This window comes from Podarcis melisellensis (genome assembly GCF_964234715.1).
Source record: "Podarcis melisellensis genome assembly, chromosome: 4".
Lineage (NCBI taxonomy): Eukaryota > Metazoa > Chordata > Lepidosauria > Squamata > Lacertidae > Podarcis > Podarcis melisellensis.
In genome coordinates, this window is record NC_138531.1 from 38,933,474 (window position 1) to 38,952,542 (window position 19,069).

Below are 19,069 nucleotides of genomic sequence, written 5' to 3' on the forward strand. Positions count from 1 at the left end.
GTCATTTTGAATTGGTAATACGCAGTGATACCACTATAATTCCATCACGCTGCGCTACAGTGATCTCTGCTTGGTCTTGTAACATACAAATTCTTGCATCAAACTACTTTCTTAATCTTTTATTCACTGATCACTTTTGACAAATACAAGATCATTTGAATTTGGCAATGATACTAGAAAAAATAGTGGGCAAATACTTAAGTGTGTACATTCTGGTTTTAAACAGTTTAAACATACAGGTTTAAGATTACCCACAGAACTATGGAGACCACAAAATTTTGTCTGGAAAAGGTCATACCATGGTAGAAAACCAATAACAGGACACGTGAAATATGCCAAACTAAAATTTCTGATAACAAATTCCATTACAAAGCTGTTCAGACATAAGCATGCTATTTGTGAAATAAAGACCAAAAAACCCCATTGTAGTCAATAAGATTGTGTCTCTATCAGTGGCTGTTTCAATTGGTTGAAAGCAGAGAGAAAAGAAGACCAATTGCCATTTAGCACCTTCACTCCTAGAACTGCCCCACTCCAACAGCCATTCCACCTTGCCGTGTACAAGCTAAAACATGAATGTGTGTGTTCACCTTCATTCCCGCCCTTTTGCATTGTATCTGTTAGATGATAATGCATCGTGGCAGTGACCTGTCCTTTCTACTCTCTGTATAGCACTTAGGGTAATTTTAAGTACCTAATCATATTCCTGTTTTTTGAGTAGCAGTGGAATGTGGAGACCACACAAAAGCAACCAGTAACAACTTTCTTTTCTCTATTAGGACTTCAAGAAAGAAGCTGAAGTATTTTCTGACAAACTCTCAGGTAGTGGAAAGGAGGACAGGTATGCATCTTTCTAGTGCTTGACGTGTATGGTTCATATTTATTTTTGCTTTTTTTATCAAGTGGGGCCTTTTTGCAGTAAAACAAATCCTTTCCAATATACACTTTTAATTGCATACTAATTACACTTGTTTGGTAATCTTTACTGTATTGCAGTTGAATTAAGATTTGTTAATTTGAGCAGGTCTCTATTTATAGATTGTTTGTGATAGCAGATGTTGGGGAAGGAGATTTCACCACATCCCTATAGGTGTCCAAATTATCCCTCCCCCTAAAAAAAACCTCCTCTAGATGATTGGGGGACTTATGATTTGATGTGTATGCTGTGTGAGAGAAGGGTAGATGGGAATCCTAAGAAGGAGAATTGTATTAGACTGTTTCAAAATTCATTATTATCTGTGTTCCAGCTTTAGTGCTGCAGCCACTCTTCATGGAGAGCCTGATGATGATTTCTGGTGAATATCGATTAGCAGGGGCTCCCTGACCAGAGAAGTGCACTTCTTTTTCATCAGAGGAAGCACCACAAACTAGGGTGAGATTCTGAACATTGGAATATTGCCATCTGCATAATTCAGGAAGAACATACTAAAAGTGAAACATTGCTGTTTGTTGGCACAAAGTTGCTATCAGCGCTACTGAAACAGTGTTTCAGAGAATTGCTTCCTACCTGAACAACCAATTTTACGTGTTTAAAATATGCCAGTACAATAAAAATAGCTTTTTATAGAGGCAGTAGGGGAAACATTCAAATCAGGTTGCTTTACCTTGTTTTACAAATGAATATTTTTAAAAGAATAAAGCAGCAGTCATAGAAAATTCTGTGTTTAAATCTATTTGAAATATTTTCTTCCAGAGTTTATATTACAGACTTTACAGATGATTGACCAGCTGTCTATATAAGCATAGCTCAAAGCTCTAGAATGAAAACTGTGTTTAGACATTTAAGTTTTGGGGTGATGTGCTTAAGCAGCTTTTGACTTTATTGAATAGTGACGCTACAATTTCCTGCTGCTGCGCATCCTTTAGCTACTCTTTAAAAACAAACTAGGGCATCAGCAAGAGTTCAGTCAAGCACACTTTAAAAATTAAGTGCTTGTGATTGGGACTACTTCCTGTTAAAAGTACATGGTATTGAAAACGATGATTTACACTATTATGATGTTTAAATTTTGGAAATGGCTGTCATTGTATGAAACTGGCCTGAAAAACTGGGGCAACTATCTGAACTCACTAAAATTGAATCATATTATCAACTCATTTTAGAGGAGAGTTCCTTGGGAAAGTGATGAAAGAATATTCCCACTTTATAAGCTTTGTAATTAGTGGGAAATGCTGGTACAGATGAATCGATGGGGCCTGATTTGTTGAAATGCCAGAGATTTTGGAAGTTGAAATATATCCTGGCTTCATGTAGTTTGACCACGCCGCACTAAAATAATGAAACACACTATAGATGGGAAAATTTTGCAGTGAGCTATGAGAGACACCAGGCATGCCTCAAGCAGCAGTTCTCCTAAGACAAAGTTGAGCAAATAGTACTCTATTTCAAAATCAATTACTGAGAACAAGCCCTTGCAGATTAGCATCTTTCAAAACACTTTTGCATATCTGTGTTTGCTAATTTGACTGCTCTCATTTCTTAAGAGACAGAAACTAACAAATTTATGTTTATGTCAAACTGTATCAAACCTGAACTGTGAAATACAATATTGTTGTTTTTTGCCCCAAAGGTAAACTGATAATGTGCACACTTTTTGAATGTCAGACTCAGTCCAGAAGCACCCTAGCACTGAAGGATATCACATCTTGATAAGATGCAGGGAAAGGTCTATCTTCCTATGTCTGTTGGTTGCCATATTTTTCAGTAGATACTAAAACTTCCAATTATGTGTCACCCAAACACTAGCTTTGGGATGGCTGTCTATACTGCTACAACTGTTTCAAAACCTTCTTAAAATAAGCATACACAAATATTGGTTCTATTATCTACAAATATTTATTGTAACACTTGGATATAACTACAGGAAGCCCTTGGCACTGATAGAAAATATTGATTCACGGTTAGGTTACAAAAATTTATACATAGCAAAATTTAATGCTCTTTACATAAAAAATATTAGACTACTTAAACAAAACTTCAAAAAACTCCCAGTAAATAGCTACATAGAATTAGAAAAGAATTAGGCTTTAAGACACTGTCCGTTACCTTTATGCAAACACTGGACTAGTAAGAACATCACCTGCATTGCTGTAGAAATTTGTTTCCTTCATGCAACAGGTAAAACAAACACTAAGCTATTTTTTATCTGCTCTATATAGATTTTGCCTCTTTAAAAAGAAAGTCAGATTAGGCATGTAACAAACTCAAATGCAAGGTAATACCTGAAGTTTTTTCCACATTAATATTTTTTTCCTTTAAAAACTTTCTAAAGAAACATGTGCTTCCTTTATCTTTATACACTTCTGTATGAACTACAGGAGCATGGTTAATATTCAGCAAACGTTCAAAACTAATCAAACCACACATTAACATGGATGTATGACTTGACTTTTTTACTGATTTAAAACTCACCGATGTACTTAAAGTTTCTCCAACATTTATATATTTTTATATTTTAAAAAAAGCACACCAAAGATACCATCACTAGTACTCAAGCTAGCACTGAATGTTTCTGAAAATGTTAGAAGGCAGATTTTGTGGGAAACACTTTTAAAATGGCACCCAATATTTTACTGAACACCAAATTTCTTAAAAGAGAAAACAAATAAGCACTGTTTATAAACGTGCTGAGCACCAAATTTGAGACGGGTGGTTGACCTGTGCTCTGTATGGCTATGGGTTTTTATGTTCTACAAATTGTTATCTGCTCACTTGAAACAATTATATCAGTATAATTTCAACAAGGTAATGCTTTCTGCTTTGATAAAATACATGATAATGATCTCCCACTGCTATATAAATGCTTCAGACATTTATAGAAAATAAATATTAAGGCAAAGCTGACATTTATTTTCTGAGAAGGGGATCATTATCCTGATCCAAGGGTCTGTCTACATTCCATCAAACGGTATAAAATTAAAAGAAAACAAACTCTGGGCAACAGTGCCCAGCTTACTCTGGTAAGTGCAGTAGAACAACAGTGGCTCATTACAGCATCAATGAAAAGGGAGTGGCTCAGAAAATAACACTTCTGGCATTTAGTCCACAAAATCCAGTTTTAATTTTGACAGAGTCTGAATAAGATTATTTGTAACTTCCTGAAACCGTATCAAATAAGCACAACTATCAGTATTCAGAAGAAAGGGAATAACTAGTCATACTAGAATCTTAGTTACTTACATCTGTGTAATTATATACAGCCTTTAAAATCTTTTAGTCATTACAGGGCTGGATACCAACTGTGGTAGCCTGTTTTGAAAGGAGCGTGTTCCTTCAGTAATTCTTTTATAATTGCCAAGAGAGATCCATAAAGATCCTTGACCTGGTAACATGTTTTTCTAAAGTGGCCTAGAGACAACCTCTCTCCCCTCCCTCCCCCCCAAAAAACCATCCAATCGCAGTGCTAAAGGAATGGAGGATATCCACTGCAAATTTTCCCTATGATCATGGCCCAGGAGCATGAATGTGAAGTTTTTATACTTCTGCATTTGCTTGGACATGCATCTGTTCTGCAGAGCAGCTGCTTGATGATTTGTCAGAGCTACAAAATTCTTCTGGCAAACATTTATGTGTAAGAATTGAGTTGCTCTTTGGACCGAGACTGGATATCCTGAAGCTCCTGTTCTTCTTTTGCTTTGATATCCTGGTAAGCCTGCATTTTGCTCGCATCCTTTAAGTAGGCCCAGTTAGAGGACAGTATCATGAGGAAGTGTATCTGGAAGAGAAGGGTGAGCATGATGGCTAGTGAGCATGTCAAGAGGCAAAGCAGGCAGCTAGTAATATTAATTTTTAAAAGTTATTCTACATTATTAAATATTAAAAAAGGCAAAGAGGCTTATTTCTAAAGATATCTAGAATTTTGCATGCTTAATACTACTAAGTAGGTACTGGCAAAAGTTAGTAGGAAATAGGAACAAAAGCAGTTAATGCGAAAGAACAACAGAAACGGAAAAGCTTTGAAAATACATTGCAAGTTTACATGCTGAAGCCTAGAAGAGCAACTCAAGATAAATCTGTGATCGTTTCTTCCTTTCCCTGTTTCTTTCCCCATCCTCTTGAGTAAAGGAAAATTGTAATGTGGAAATTTTATATAGTTATCCTCTTAGAAAAGTTGTGTTCCGCCATACTCACTAGGGCAAAAATAGTTTTTTTTCCTAAAATGCAGCTCTCTATATAAAAGGGTTTGCTTTGCGTGCTGCATGGTTATACTTTGGAAGCTGATCACTGACAAGTAAGTTTGTAGCCTGTGCCACAAAAGTTGATGTTTTCTATTTCTCATAGGCCAGGATTGGTGTGGAATGAACTTGTTTCCATGCTTTTGCTAGAGAACTGCATGGCTTTTGTTTCTTATTTTTTGGGGGAAATGAAAATGTCAGCTAATGAAAAGGGTATTCTTCAGTGAGCCTAATTAGTTGTCTCTCAAAACATTTGACCAGTAAAAACCCAAAGGGCTGGTGTTATACAGTAAAAATGAGAGGCAAATATGTGGTACTTTAGAAGAGCACTTTGACAACAATCTAAAAGGTAGGCACTGACAGTTATCAAGAATCAAGCATGTATCTTGTGTGTCATCTATTTGTAGAACAGATGCTTTATTATTTTTCAGATTAGTGAACAGCAGAGACAAAATAACTTATTACAGGCCCTTAATTGATCCAGTAATTATTTCAGAGATGATTGTTAGAAAAAAATATAGCTTGATGTTAAATGAAAGCCCTCCTTCCTTTAAAGGGATGATTTACAACATCACTGAAAATAACAGTCCTCTCATAGTATAGAAAATAGCCAGCTCTCACCCACATCATTATTCATATACAAGAAATAAATTTGAATTAATCTAAAATGCTTAAAGATGCTTACTGAAGCTATTTACAATTTACTGTAACAAACTTCAAAAAAGCTAGACTCTTTAGTCTAGGGTGTCAGTGGTTTTTCAAGCTACACAGTGCAGCTCTTTACTGGGCTTATGCAATTTAGAATTTAGTGCAGCAATCTTCCCGACTCTTAAACTTCAAAACGGCATAGTTATATGTGGTAGCCATCATGTAGATCAGCTGGTGGAAGAGAACAAAACACAGCGTATAAGAGACAACAAATTCTACTGGCCTTTTAGGCAGTTCTTTGTGTTAGAATGAAAATTTATACTGTGTCAGGCACGGAATTCAATGAGAGCTATGGCAAAAATGACTAGCTCTGCTTTACCTAAGCTATGTAAGGGTCCCTGGTTGTTTCAGTGGGAAGTACATTGATAAATTATGACTTTAAATGAATTTGGCAACAGAAGATTGAAAGCAGGTTGCTGCAGCAGTTCATTGACAATAAATGGGTCTTGTTTTTAATCAGACTAACTAGCTTCAGTACATTCAGGTACCTTTCATACTCCCCAAAAGACTTAAAGGAAGGAAAGACAGGAGTATTAATTAAAACTATTTTCAAAGGTAGGAAACCTCTGTCTGAAGTGTCCTGATGCTGGGAAGTTCTACATACTAATGGCAAAATAGCTATATCCAAAAATGCCATAAATTGGCCATGCAACAGGATGGAGGTAAACGAATAGCAAAAAACAACAAAACTATTTTAAAGCTTGCTTTGGTGCAAAGCTTTATTGGGAAATGTAAGCACTTGCCTGCTATTTGGAATATCCTGAGAAAACTACAATCAGGTGCCAACAAACACAAAAATTATTACTTAGTTTAAGTTAAACAATATTTTAAAGATTACATCTGAAAAGGGAATATGTGGTTATTTTATGAGAGAGAGAGGATGATGGTACTCACCAGGGCTATGACAGTAGCACCAGCTCCAGCACACGCCACAATGAACAGGTGGTAAGACAAATAGAACTACAACAGTAAAGAGGAAAATCATTGTCCTAGGAGCTCCATGGCACATTAACAAATATAACTCTCGGGAGGCTGCCTAGTGTGGAGGAAGGTCCGATTCCATGAGTCACTGCACTAACAAATATTTTTGAGGGGACGTAGTGAGTACTCTGCAAGTCCAATGTCAAAACCTATGGCACTTCAAGCTATTCAGACAAGGAGTCTGTGCCAGTGTTGCTGCAACATAACACTGCCAGTTGAATCTAAATGCCAGGTTCCTTCACACAACTGTGAACACAGTTGTGACCATGATAGCATGGAAGAAGCCTAGTGGGAATCAGATTCTGCATACAGGAAACTTGCGCTCATCTCTCTGTTTGTGACTGGAAAAAAGGTTAGTCTTAATAACTGGATGCTGGTCGCCTCATGTGCAGCTTATTCAGGGCATTTTTTATCCATGCCAGCCAAGAGAAAAGAATGAACAAATCCAAAATTATTATTCTGAGTGAGACTAGGGCCACCACCATGGCAGTTCCATCAGCACCACTGCAACCTCTATTAACATTATTCTAGCCCACAGTCGTAACTGAGGGATACTCCACACATTTAAAAACCTGTGTGCGCCCTTGTTACCCACATGTATGGAATGACATGGAAGGCAGCATAATAAGGCAAACCTGCCCAACCTGCCTGGAATAGGTGCTTTTATAACTGGCAGCTGTGTGTTACTGCCTGTCACTGTAACTCAGTTGCAGTTAGACAAACTGATTAGAGGAGAGAGATGCTATGGACCACATCAGCCCAGTCTGTATGATGCCTTAGCAATAAAGATAGGAGACAGCCTATTCTGAGGGCACTATTTTTGCAGTTGTTCCTTATTCAAAGGAAGCCTGGCATATTAATCATTGATTACTTATCTATACGTTGTATCCTAGTGTTTACCATATTGATATGTTTTATGCAAAATTGATATGGCCTGATGAAATAATTTTTCAGCACTATATATTCCAGCTACTGAAGGGTGGGAGGAGAAATACCATTATCTCTCAACTGGCTATCCACAGAACCACTTAGCCTCACAACAAGTAGTGCAGACCTATATCCTCAGAATGTTGTATCATTCATTCTGCATGATTAAGAAACCTTTTTTTAAAAAAAATAAATGGCACCAGCATTAATGTTTTAGCAGACCAATTGTTTATATCCCAGTTGTCAAGATATGCAAGACAAGCACCGGGTGTCGTAGTCTCGTTTACCTCAGGCGTGCTGCACATATCTGCTAATGCTGACCCACATGCCTTGCCAGGCACAGCATTCCAAGGGATGATACCTGAAGTTAAAATATCAAAAAGCCATCGTTAAAGCTGATAGCTGATGCCATTCTCCCTTCTGAAATCCATTTCCCTTCCCCACCTACACGCAAGTTGTGTTCCTTTAACAAGCACCCACACATTGACCAGTTCAATCTGGAGTTGGCACCATCAAGTACAAAATCACTTAACAGTGTTCCCTTTTTACATCCAGGAGAGATTCTCCTTGCCAAGAGATGTTCTCAGATCTAGGATTCCCATATGGCGGACAAATGGTTGTTTTAGTCACTATGGACACTCTTCTTCTTTTTAATCACTGTCATATGCTGTGCTTCCTGACTCTATTGAATGGGCAAAGGGATTGCTGAAAACGGTGCTTGCATCTTTACAGGCTCTGCCTTAAACTTCGTGGATTGAGATTGCAATTGTGGTCAATTGCAGAGGAACTATTCAGAATTATCTCTGCAAGCCACTCTCTTCCTCCATTGCCCATTGCCTTATTAAAGCCTCTGTTCCTTTTCTTCACTACTGATCTTCAGGCCATTTTCTTTCTGGTGGAAGTATACCATGTGAAAGCAAAGTACCTCAACATATTGCACTATAGAAGATATTCATCAAATATATTCATCTTTGACCTTTTTGGGGGGTGGGGGGAGCTATACAGCAGTAGGTATGTGTATGAGAGTTATAAAACAATGGAGAAGTGTGTGGAGCACTAAGCCATGTGGAGTGAGAAAAACTATGAGCCAAGGTTTGGGCAACATGCCAACTCAACAGTCATGGCATAGCTCGCAGCAGCACAGAAGCAGCAGGACTAGAGGAGAACAGCTACTTTGTCTTGGAATCTCTATAAGTACTTCTATTGGCTTGTATCCAACTAAGTTGGATGAAAGTGAGTTGTGTCCATTAACTTCAATGGGTTTACTCTGAGAAGTACTAGCAGCGGATAAAAACCCATTATTTCCCAGGCTTGCCTCTACTGTGTCTTCCCCGCACATCTCATTTCCACTGGCCTTTCTGAAAGATTTGCACCCTTCTTTAGCCAATATCAGAGAAAGTATGGTAGGAACCTTAAAATACCTGGAATCTGGATGGAACTTCTATAAGTAAATTGACTCAACTTCTATTATGTGTTCAACTGCCCTGTGTTCTATTGCCTTTTCTTTTTGGAGGTGATCGTGTCTCTCACTCCTAATCCCGCACAAATAATCCCAGTCCCAGGGGAGAGTGGGGGCTAAACAATATTTGTCACCAAATAAGCATTAATGATAGGAACAACTGCATAGTGTGTGTGATGTTAATCAGGTAAAAAAGATCTGTTCCCATAATGTGTGATTCTTGGGTGCACAAATCTAGACCCCTGTTCCTTCCTCATACTGTTCTAACATTGTATTCCCATTCCAAAACAAAAGGATAAATGAAACTGCTTTGCACGAGCGCATACACAATTCACATTATTACAGAAATAGTAAGAATATGCAGATATATAGCTAAATTCAGGAGACTAGCATGGTAAGTTTTCAAACTATTTGGTGATGGGCTCAGGCTTGCTTAAGCAGTTTATTTTGCTGATTGTTTTATTATTAAGCCTGATAGCATAATGCGGATAACAGGCACAAAATCACTTTAGATAAATGACTTGCCAAATGCAGTTAAACTGGGTGCATCTGGAAAGAGGTCAGTGTAATCTGCATTAATTGAAAAAGTAATGACATGTTCAGAGACTCCACACTTGGTTGCTTTTTGGTTCATCTCATAAGGCTAAGACAAACCTGTTGAAGATAGGACAAGGAAAGAGGATAAAGCATTTAATCAGGATTAAAATAAGTACCGTATTGCCTGATATCCACACAGATCTGGTCCGCTGAAGCTGTCATATTTGCTGGGAGTGATCTGATGACTTCGCAAGTTGACCATATGTTATAGAACATGAAGACCGGCACAGCCGAGAAGCCAAAGACGCCAAGCCAGGCCACCCCCAGTACGTAGGTCAGGAAAACAAACTGAGGAGACAGGCACACATTTCACACAGAAAACCCCTTTCTCATTAATTTAGGAAATCAAGGGTTAATCTCATTTACAGTACACACACTCCTGAATTTTAAAATCCAAGAGCATGTCACACTGTCCATGTCTGATGTGAAGTCTCGGATTTTCACTCCATAGAGACCTTCCCTATAGCCCATGTTGCGATGTTAAAAGCTTGGCGTTTTGTTTTAAGTAAGCAAAATAAAAATCAGCCTGACTTTCCAAGCAGTAGTCATTCTGAGATGCTTTCTTTGTCATTGGAGTGGCACTCATTACTGGGAACTGTGACTTCCTTACAGTATCTGTGGGTACCTCCCAATTCCTGCTGCACACAATTAGGATAAGAGGGCATAGCTTCTAACAACAGGGAGTGCCAGCCTGTTGTCTCGGGTGAGCCAACTGAAAAGAATGTCATGCTTCAGCCAACTAAATTGGACCAAGAGATGGGGACAACTTAATTACATTTTGGTGGCCGGGGGGGGGGGGGATCTATAAAGTTAAAAAATAAGTGCTCTCAGTTAAGGGGGGTAGAAATCCCCACCCACCCCAAAAAGCACAACCTGGCTGCCAAAAGCACAACACGGGACAAAAACACACAATATATAATCTGGACATTTTTATGTATGGTGTTAATGAAAACTTTGACAGAACTGTGGCCCACTTAAAAGTTGTAATTTCTTGGAAGAATAAAATTGGTAAAAAAGAGGATTATGTCCAAATTATTTTTTCCTCATACCTCTCTCCAATAAAGTACTATTTGAGAGAGAAAAAGCAGGCAAATTCACTTAGGATAAGAAAACAAGCTAGAATTAATACCTAATTCTCTTGTGACCATTAAAGGGAGATGTATAGCCTCTGCTGTTTATGTGGATGACTAAGGTTCAACTGCTAGCATCTCTAGCTAGGGCTTTCTGAAAGCCTAGAAGGACACTGCTTTCTTATCAATGGCCAGCGTAAAGAGCTGGTGCAAACAACACTGTAGATAATGCTATGGACCACTGGAGTAGTGGCAATCCATATTCCTGCAATGGACTCACCATTCCACTGATGCAGCGGCCACAGATGGTTGTCTTGAATTCACCATGCAGCTCCTTCACAGCACTTGTTGTATAAAAGCCCTCCGCCAACAGGATAATTCCATACAAGAAAAAAAATGATGCAATGCCATAGATCACATACTGCATTAGTTTTATTCTGAGAAGGAAACAAACAGGGCAATCAGACTCTTGTCACTCTGAAATAAAGTCTCATTTCATAATCATCCAAGAGCACAAGGACAGAATGAACATCTTAGTGGTAAGTTCACAGGTGAGACCATTTACTAGTTGTTTAAAGAACCAATGTAGTAATTTCCATCAGGTTGCAAGATTTGGCCTTGGATCATGCTGGTGGTTGAGGCTGAAAGGAATTGGTGTCTTCACCATATGGAGAGCAGCAGGTTGAGCAAGGCTGGTCTAGATTCGGATCCAGTTGCTCTTCTTTTAATGTTGACTTGTCAACTGGAACTGGTTAAGCTGTTGTAGATTTTTACCTCATCATATTCAAGAATAAAGGGAACCGGAGCAGATGGAGAAGCTGAATTTCACATACGAACTGAACTAGTCAGTCAAATCCTTGGATGAAAACATCTAGTATTTATTGCCCTTCTATACAGCTATTACATCATGGGTAGGCCCGGGGGCCAGATCTGGCCCAATCGCTGCCTAAATCAGGCCTGCGGAAGGTCCAGGAATCAGCGTGTTTTTACATGAGTAGACTGTGCTTTTATTTAAAAAGCATCTCTGGGTTATTTGTGGGGCACAGGAATTTGTTCATTTCCCCCACCCAAAATATAGTCTGGCCCCCCACAAGGTCTGAGGTACAGTGGACTGGCCCCCTGCTGGAAAAGTTTGCTGACCGCTGTATTACACAGCCAAAGTTGACCACCAGTAACTTCAAAAATGCTGCAGCATCTACTGCTTACAGATAATTAAATAGCCTCAAGCCCTACCCTCACCAGTCACTCTAGAATATTTCTTACTGCAAACATCTTCCCTTACTGTATCCCAGAAGGAACCACAGCAGGCTTCTGCTGGGAAGGGAGCTTTGTTCTTGCTTTGTTTCAGCAGCAAGAAAAACATTTAAAGGGGTTCTGCTCCTACTCAAATAGACAAAATGAGCACTGCTGCAAGGATGGAGACCCAGACCGACACACCTCTATGTCATCTAGCAACAAGAAGGGGCTTTCCCCTTTCGTCTCTTGTCAGTGTGTGCTCTGCATCCACACAATATAAATTCCTCATAGTAGCAGTAGGGTACATTGCCCCCACCACTCAATAGAATGCAGCTTCTAGCTCTACCTATTCATTTGTGTAATTAACGTGCAGTTATTTCTCTTTTGTAACAGATCCAGCCATCTTTTCCATTAAAAGTAATATGTAGCCACAATTTGTGAGTAATTTGCATTGTCCCCCTTTGCTGCAAAATTTCGTTTCTGGTCATCACCGCACCCCATGGTATCCTCACAACCACCCTGTAATGCAGGTTTTGTTTCCTGTTCCACATACAAAATGTCAGAATACCCTGCATCTAAGGCACTATGCAAAAGTCCATTCGTTTGCACTTCTAGAGGTATGTAAACCGTATTTGTTTGTTTCAGTTTTATGCAGCACAATTAAAAGAATTTTATTTGATCCACTAGACATCCAACAGATAAATCATAATGCCAAAGGAATTATGCAGTGCTGTCCTATAGAAGTGAAGTAAATGACGGCCACTAACAATTTTTTCCAAGATCTAGAACGTGAAAAGGAAGACAAACTCTGTTCACCAAGGACAGAAGAGGCAACATGTTTTAAGCTTAAGTAATGTAGATGAGAGGTTAATAATTGAGGGGGGGGGGATTTAACCATAAGAACAGTTCAGCAATGGAAGATCCTGTTGAGGAAAACTAGCATGCTTCAGACACAAACCAATATAGCCTATTTCACTGGGAGGCAGAAGATTAGATTCATAGTCCATTACGCATCTACTATGGAGTTATGTGGCATGTGAGAGAAATGTCATGACTGCCTCAATTGCAGTGGTTAGTGATAACATTTATTATTTTATCCTTAGATTTAGCAGTATTGCTTTCCTGTGTACCTCTCCAGTATATTTTTAGTGGTCTGTCATCTCCTGGCAACAGCTATTTTTTCTTGCCTTCAGTTGCTATGGAGCTGAATAACTATGCTCTTTGGGAGATTTATCGCTACCCTTGTTTTCCTTCTCTCTGAATATACATTTGGGGGGGGGGATATATGCTGAATCCCTAACAGCAGCAGACTTCTGGTGGAAGTGTTGCAAATTCCCCAATCCTCCCAACAAATTTCATAACTATATGCTGTCCAAAAGATGTTTTGCTTGAAGTGGACTCTCCAAATTCACTTCAAATTTTGAGTTTTGCCAGGCACTCTTACCTCCTTGCAGGCTGAATTGGCATGCGCTCCTAGCTCTGATGTTATTAAAGTTATCACTGCAATTGCTTCACAGAGTAAGAGAAGTGGTTTTGTACTTACACTTCAGATAACAAAGCATGGTCAGTAACATTTGTGGAAAAACGCTGTTCGAGGATCGATACGGTCCCAGCGAGAGCCACATGACCGCAGCCGCAGAACAATGCTACCCCAGAGAAGCAGAGAATAGTTGCCACAAGGGAAGCATATGGAACTCCTCCCAGGCACTTAATGCAACATTCAAAGCAACCTAAGCAGAAAAGAAAAAGGGGGGGGGGACACAAAGACAACATTATTTAAGTACAAGAGCAGGTTATGAGAACAACATCATTTGGACTTCATGTGGTAAAACTGGTAAGAACAATTAGCAAAGTTACTTGTTCAAAGCTAATGGGTTGCACTTCCTACTTTCATCAGATGACCTTCCTCTTTACGTCTGTCGCCTCAAAGTACAAGAGTGACAGCACCCCAGATTCTATGAAAATCAAAGGCTGCAGATGAAGCAAGCTTGTGCAGGATGCTTTAGAAAAGAGTGTGTGTTCTCCACCAACACATCAAATTAACACTTCTATTTTAAGCACAGACAACAAAAATAAAACTTTGAAACTGAGTGCACTACACTGTCCTTTCAGACATCTTTTCAGGGCGATGGGAGCCAGAAGCCCTCTAGTTAAAAGTCTCATCTGAGCCACAAATTCATTTGACAGCCTTAAGTAATCCACCCACACTTGGTAGCTTTATAAAACCTCAGGCCCCATTTGACAGCACACTGGTTCACCCAACGTGGATGTTAAAAAGTTTACTGGTGTGTGATGTACTCAAAAGGTTCTATATAAACACAGCTGAAAAGTTTGTGCTTTCTCTGAAGAACATACAGATATATTCAAATACAGAACATCCCAAGCTTATTAATTGACATTAGGGATGGAGAATCTGTGGACGACAGTTCCCATCATCTCAGGCCAGAATTGTATCTGGAGGGCAGCAAATTCTCCCTAGGGTAGATAAAATGCTACACGCCCACTGTGCTTAGAAGCACTACTGGTGCCCTTCCACTTTAGTAAATGCCTAAAAGACTGATTATGGAAAATGAGTGGCCCTTCAGGATGATCTTGAAATAGGGTGGCTTGCAACAGTTGTTTCAAATGCAAGGTAAGCACCACCTGTTCCACTTACGCGTTTGCCTCCAAGCTCCCACCAGGAATTCAGGGCAACCAGGGTGCTAGGTGCTGACAAGAGAGAAACATTCCTTTCTGGGCCAGACCAGCAGCCCCAGTGTGAATGGGTATTGGTGGGAGGGGGCAGTCCTGTGTACAAAGGTAGTGTTATGTGGAGGGGGTTGGAGAATCAGAGTATTGGGAGAAAACTGCTTCATGTACCAAAGTCTCAGATTAAATGCAGATTGGCTTGGAATAAGCCAAGCACCATCCTGAGTCTATTTTATTTTTTAAAAAATTAAAAGTTGGCTTATCCAAGCCAATTTAAGGAGAACTGGGGAGGCAAGAGATGCACTCAGAAGTACAACTCTGATGTATATATTATTTGCTAACCACCAAAAGCAAACATTACATGATGTCTTTGTACAGGTACACAGCAACTATTATAGTTGGGCACATCCATAGAGCAATAAAGTCCATGCAGCAGTTAAATAAGAAAGTCCCGTAGCACCTTAAAAAGCTAACAAATGTATTGTGGCATAGGTTTTCATGGTCTGCTTCATCACATGCTTGAAGTGTCATCTTAAATTGGCAAGCATATATGCACATTGGGAGAGAGATGTCAGAGGAGGAAGGAACAGTCAGGTTCCATTCCTTTCCCCTTTTTGCATGGGTCTCCTGTCCTCAGTCCACTCTGTTTCAAGCATGATATACAAATGTATAAAAGAAAAATGCTTATTGTGTAGCTTTTTCGTGTGAAAAATGTTTTTAAAAGTAAAATATTGTTTGGGCTTTAAAATAGATAAATAAAATAAGAGTGTCTGTCACAAAATAGCTGTTATGGGGTGGCATAACCCAAAACTAGAGAGACAGTCACCCCTGACAACCTTATGCTTAAAGTGGGATGTCAGCTTTGTACCCATTGTGCAGATGTCACACACACACAGAGAAAGAGAGAGAGAGAAAGTGTCTAATCGCAACAGTACCATAAAAAGTATAGAAGGCAACCTCACTACACTATCATTTCACAGAAATAACGTGCTTTCCAGAAGGGCTCAAGACTTTTTTCTTTCTTTTTTAACGAAAGCTCAGAGTTTGGGGCACCTGTCCCAGAACACCAGTTAAAGCCTTAACAGGCATCATGGGCACCAGACTGAAGACACCTGTCCTAGCAACTCCAAGCAGCTATTACCAGTTGGAAAAAAGAAAAAAATGTACAAGGCAGCTGACTCAAGCTACCTCACAGAACTTCTTTGGGGTGGGTGGGTTCAAAGAAGTAGCTCAACCTGTCTGTACATTAACCTATGAAGGTGAAAGACCAGGTGAGTTTGCTCAAGATACAGACCTCCAAGATTCCTCCAGCGCCCCTCATGTCAGAGGCAAATGATGTGTATAAAGAACTGTGAAGGCTAGCTTGAAAACAAAATAGTCAACACTATTTTGCACTATATCACAGCAATGGTGATAACAAACATCCTGGCATTGACAAGCTAATTGACACATGAATTGCAATAAAACAGTTCAAGCCGTATTTCAAGCCATAAGTGAATTGCCTCATAAATTGTAATTCAGCACACTAGAGTTTCCCACTGAAGCTGCTTTGTTTAATTAGGGCCAGTTACAGAGTATCCTGAGAGGCAGAAAAGTTCTCCCACAGGCTTTTTGCAATTGCCATTTATGATATATTTGTGTCCCTTTGTTGCTTTGCAGAGACAGGCCTGCTGGTTCCATGTCGAATGCAGAAGAGCACACTGGCAGATGTTGGCAGATGTTACATTGGACAATGAGGGGGTTAATAAATTCCTGGAGTTGCAGCTGACAGTATGAGATCCTGTAGCTCAAGTCCCCCCCCCCAGGGTCTGTTTCTAACAGGTCTTAGATGGAGGTGTCCACCCAAGGCTTGTGAGAAGGAAGTATCATTGTCCAGATTAAGCTGTAGATTACTGAGGACACATCAGTAGACTCATCCAAAGCTTGCTGTGACATGTTTGTGAGGAATTCGGAAGTTAAAATTGCTTGCATAAACCAGGATTTGAATTCCATCTTTTGGAAGAGGTGATTCTAGTGAGGTGTCTGGTGATGTTGGAGGAGCTTCAGTTGTTGTAATCAGAGATCATGGGTAAGGTAGTTGAAGGTCAGTTTCCATCAACTACCTGTGTCTTGAATCCTTGCCTTTCCTGATTTCTAAAATTGGGCAGGGAGGGGATTGTTGGTTGGGCTTCAAGAAGAAGTTGGTCCCAGGTATTCTGAAGGTGGTGGTAGTAACACTACTCCTGAAGAAATTGTGGATAACTATGAAGTGACAGGGATTAGTGGCTAGATGCACTATAGCAATATTAGAGGTGATACTCTCAGTGATATCTTTGTGGGTATAACGGCCTCAGCAGCCATAGTAACTGGAATGGTGAACTCTGGGAGATTTTCAACGGGTTGCTATTTCCTCAGGATACTGATATTATCCTGTAAGAAACTTGGGAGTACTGGTCACACACAGTTTTGAGTACATGCATGTGTTCACTTTTCATGGGTGATGTGCATACTTTTCATGGGTGATGTGCAGCATATACCTCTGTGCACAATATCAAGACTTGCCTGAATTTTATTTTCTGTAGAGTATATCTGTGGCGCGCTTAAACTAGTAACACATCTAATCTAGATAAATAGATGTTTGTTATGTTTTTAACTCTGCATTTCATGACATAAAATATTTTCTTTTGCTGAAAAATGGTTTATCTGCTGGTCTCTTTCTGAAACAAACATAACCACACAATATTAATCATGTTGGCGTGGAAGAAACTAAATGGCAACAGGAGGACAAACAGGAAACATTTAAGAATGGCCATATTAGCAGAGTCAAAGAGATGAACTACTCTTGTCTTTATATAAATTCCGCTTTTTGAAAAGAGGAAAACCTTAACATCCCTTACAAAATATGGTGGAAGATGTTAAAAACAGAATTTAAAAGTATGCCAGGCATGTCCAATACTACCCTAACACACCAGAGTAAAGTAGTTTAAATATAAATTGTACAGATACACACATCAATGCAACTCACTTTCAATGGCCATTTTGTCTAAAGCATCACTAGAACCTTTTGTGCAGTTCAGAATAAAAACAATTTTTTGTCCTCAGGCTTGTGAGCAGCAGTTGCCATGGAAGCAGGTTAATAACAGCTCAGTGATTTGCCCAGAGCTAACGGTGAACCTGGCTGCAGATTTAACACACTCACAAAAGGAGGCCAACTAAAAAAAAAGAGAGGACTGAAAGTATTCTCTGGAGAAGGGTATAAAATGAAAGTGGATGTGCGCACACACACATGCACACACATTTTTTTATAAGGAATATAAATAGAAGAAAAAGAACAGGAACCAACTATGGTGCATAAAGCACTGGGAAAAACTCATGCTTTTCGAGCATGGGCAACCCCTGCACAAAGGGGTGCTGTCAATAGCATAAAACCCATACTTGGAGGTGTAAGACTTGTCAGTGTGGCAGCCCCTGTTCTGTGGGACAGTATCCCTGTTGGAATAAAACAGGCAACCGTTATTTGTACTTTACAGAAACCACTGAAGACATTTTTTTGTTTCAATAAGCTTTACCAGCTGGGTGTATTGTTTAAGAACCTATCTTTTATGCTGTTTGCTGTTTTGACTGTTTTCCAAGCTATTTTTAGTTATGCATGTCACCTACAGATTCATGTGGATTCAAACAATAAATAAAAGTGATCCTGCACTATCGCCACCTACATGCTGTCTTAAGATGACTAGTGCTGTGAGTCTGGTCTCAAACACTATCTATACTGGCACTTAGTAGAGCAGGGCATAAATAAATTGTCATTATTTATCATTGTGTCAACAGAATAAAATGCAGAATGGATTCCCGCATTCACCTACATACACACAGCCAAGTATTTATGGATCATCCTTTACAAAGTGGGCAAAGCAACTTGCCCATACTCACCTTATTACCCAAAGCAACAAACATTGTTCAGGAGAGGGTGGGTAGCCTATGACTCTCCAGATACAGCTGCTGGATTGTTTTCAATTTTGGTTGTCTGCTTGTGTGTGTGTGTTTTCTGTTTGTTTTTGTAATTGTTTGTTTTCTTATTATTTTTTGTCTGGATTTAGATATTATAATATTATGCACCCCTCTGGGAACCTTTGGGTCCAAGGGCGGAATGCAAATTCCACAAATATATAAATGCAACTCCCATAATCCCTGACGGGATGTTGGCTTTTCTGGCTGAAGCCAATGGGAGTTGGAAGCCCAACAGCATTAG

At 39.4% G+C, this 19,069-nt stretch overlaps 2 protein-coding genes and 1 long non-coding RNA gene across 11 annotated transcripts in view; 1 reads left to right on the top strand and 2 right to left on the bottom strand.

Annotated features, from left to right (window-relative positions):
• Positions 1 to 14,244, top strand: part of OFD1 (OFD1 centriole and centriolar satellite protein) — a 40,195-nt gene extending 25,951 nt beyond the window's left edge. For 3 of the 4 annotated variants that reach the window (XM_081907535.1, XM_081907537.1, XM_081907536.1), the window contains exons 22-23: positions 780 to 841; positions 1,248 to 1,656. In XM_081907535.1, the coding sequence (XP_081763661.1) occupies positions 780 to 841; positions 1,248 to 1,299 (114 nt within the window). In that variant the 3' untranslated portion in view covers positions 1,300 to 1,656. Of the gene's footprint in view, positions 1 to 779; positions 842 to 1,247; positions 1,657 to 14,050 lie in introns of those variants that run through there. The other variant, XR_014167413.1, reaches the window with a different exon arrangement.
• Positions 1 to 19,069, bottom strand: part of LOC309368003 — a 371,432-nt gene that overhangs the window by 80,698 nt on the left and 271,665 nt on the right. The window lies entirely within an intron of this gene.
• Positions 2,814 to 19,069, bottom strand: part of GPM6B (glycoprotein M6B) — a 100,039-nt gene continuing 83,783 nt past the window's right edge. For 4 of the 6 annotated variants that reach the window (XM_081907687.1, XM_081907691.1, XM_081907690.1 and 1 more), the window contains 6 exons: positions 13,697 to 13,883; positions 11,198 to 11,354; positions 9,964 to 10,135; positions 8,079 to 8,152; positions 6,778 to 6,843; positions 2,814 to 4,715 (listed from right to left, as the gene is read on the bottom strand). In XM_081907687.1, coding sequence (XP_081763813.1) covers positions 4,566 to 4,715; positions 6,778 to 6,843; positions 8,079 to 8,152; positions 9,964 to 10,135; positions 11,198 to 11,354; positions 13,697 to 13,883 — 806 coding nt within the window. In that variant the 3' untranslated portion in view covers positions 2,814 to 4,565. Of the gene's footprint in view, positions 4,716 to 5,561; positions 6,055 to 6,626; positions 6,653 to 6,777; positions 6,844 to 8,078; positions 8,153 to 9,963; positions 10,136 to 11,197; positions 11,355 to 13,696; positions 13,884 to 19,069 lie in introns of those variants that run through there. The other 2 variants (XM_081907689.1, XM_081907688.1) reach the window with 2 other exon arrangements.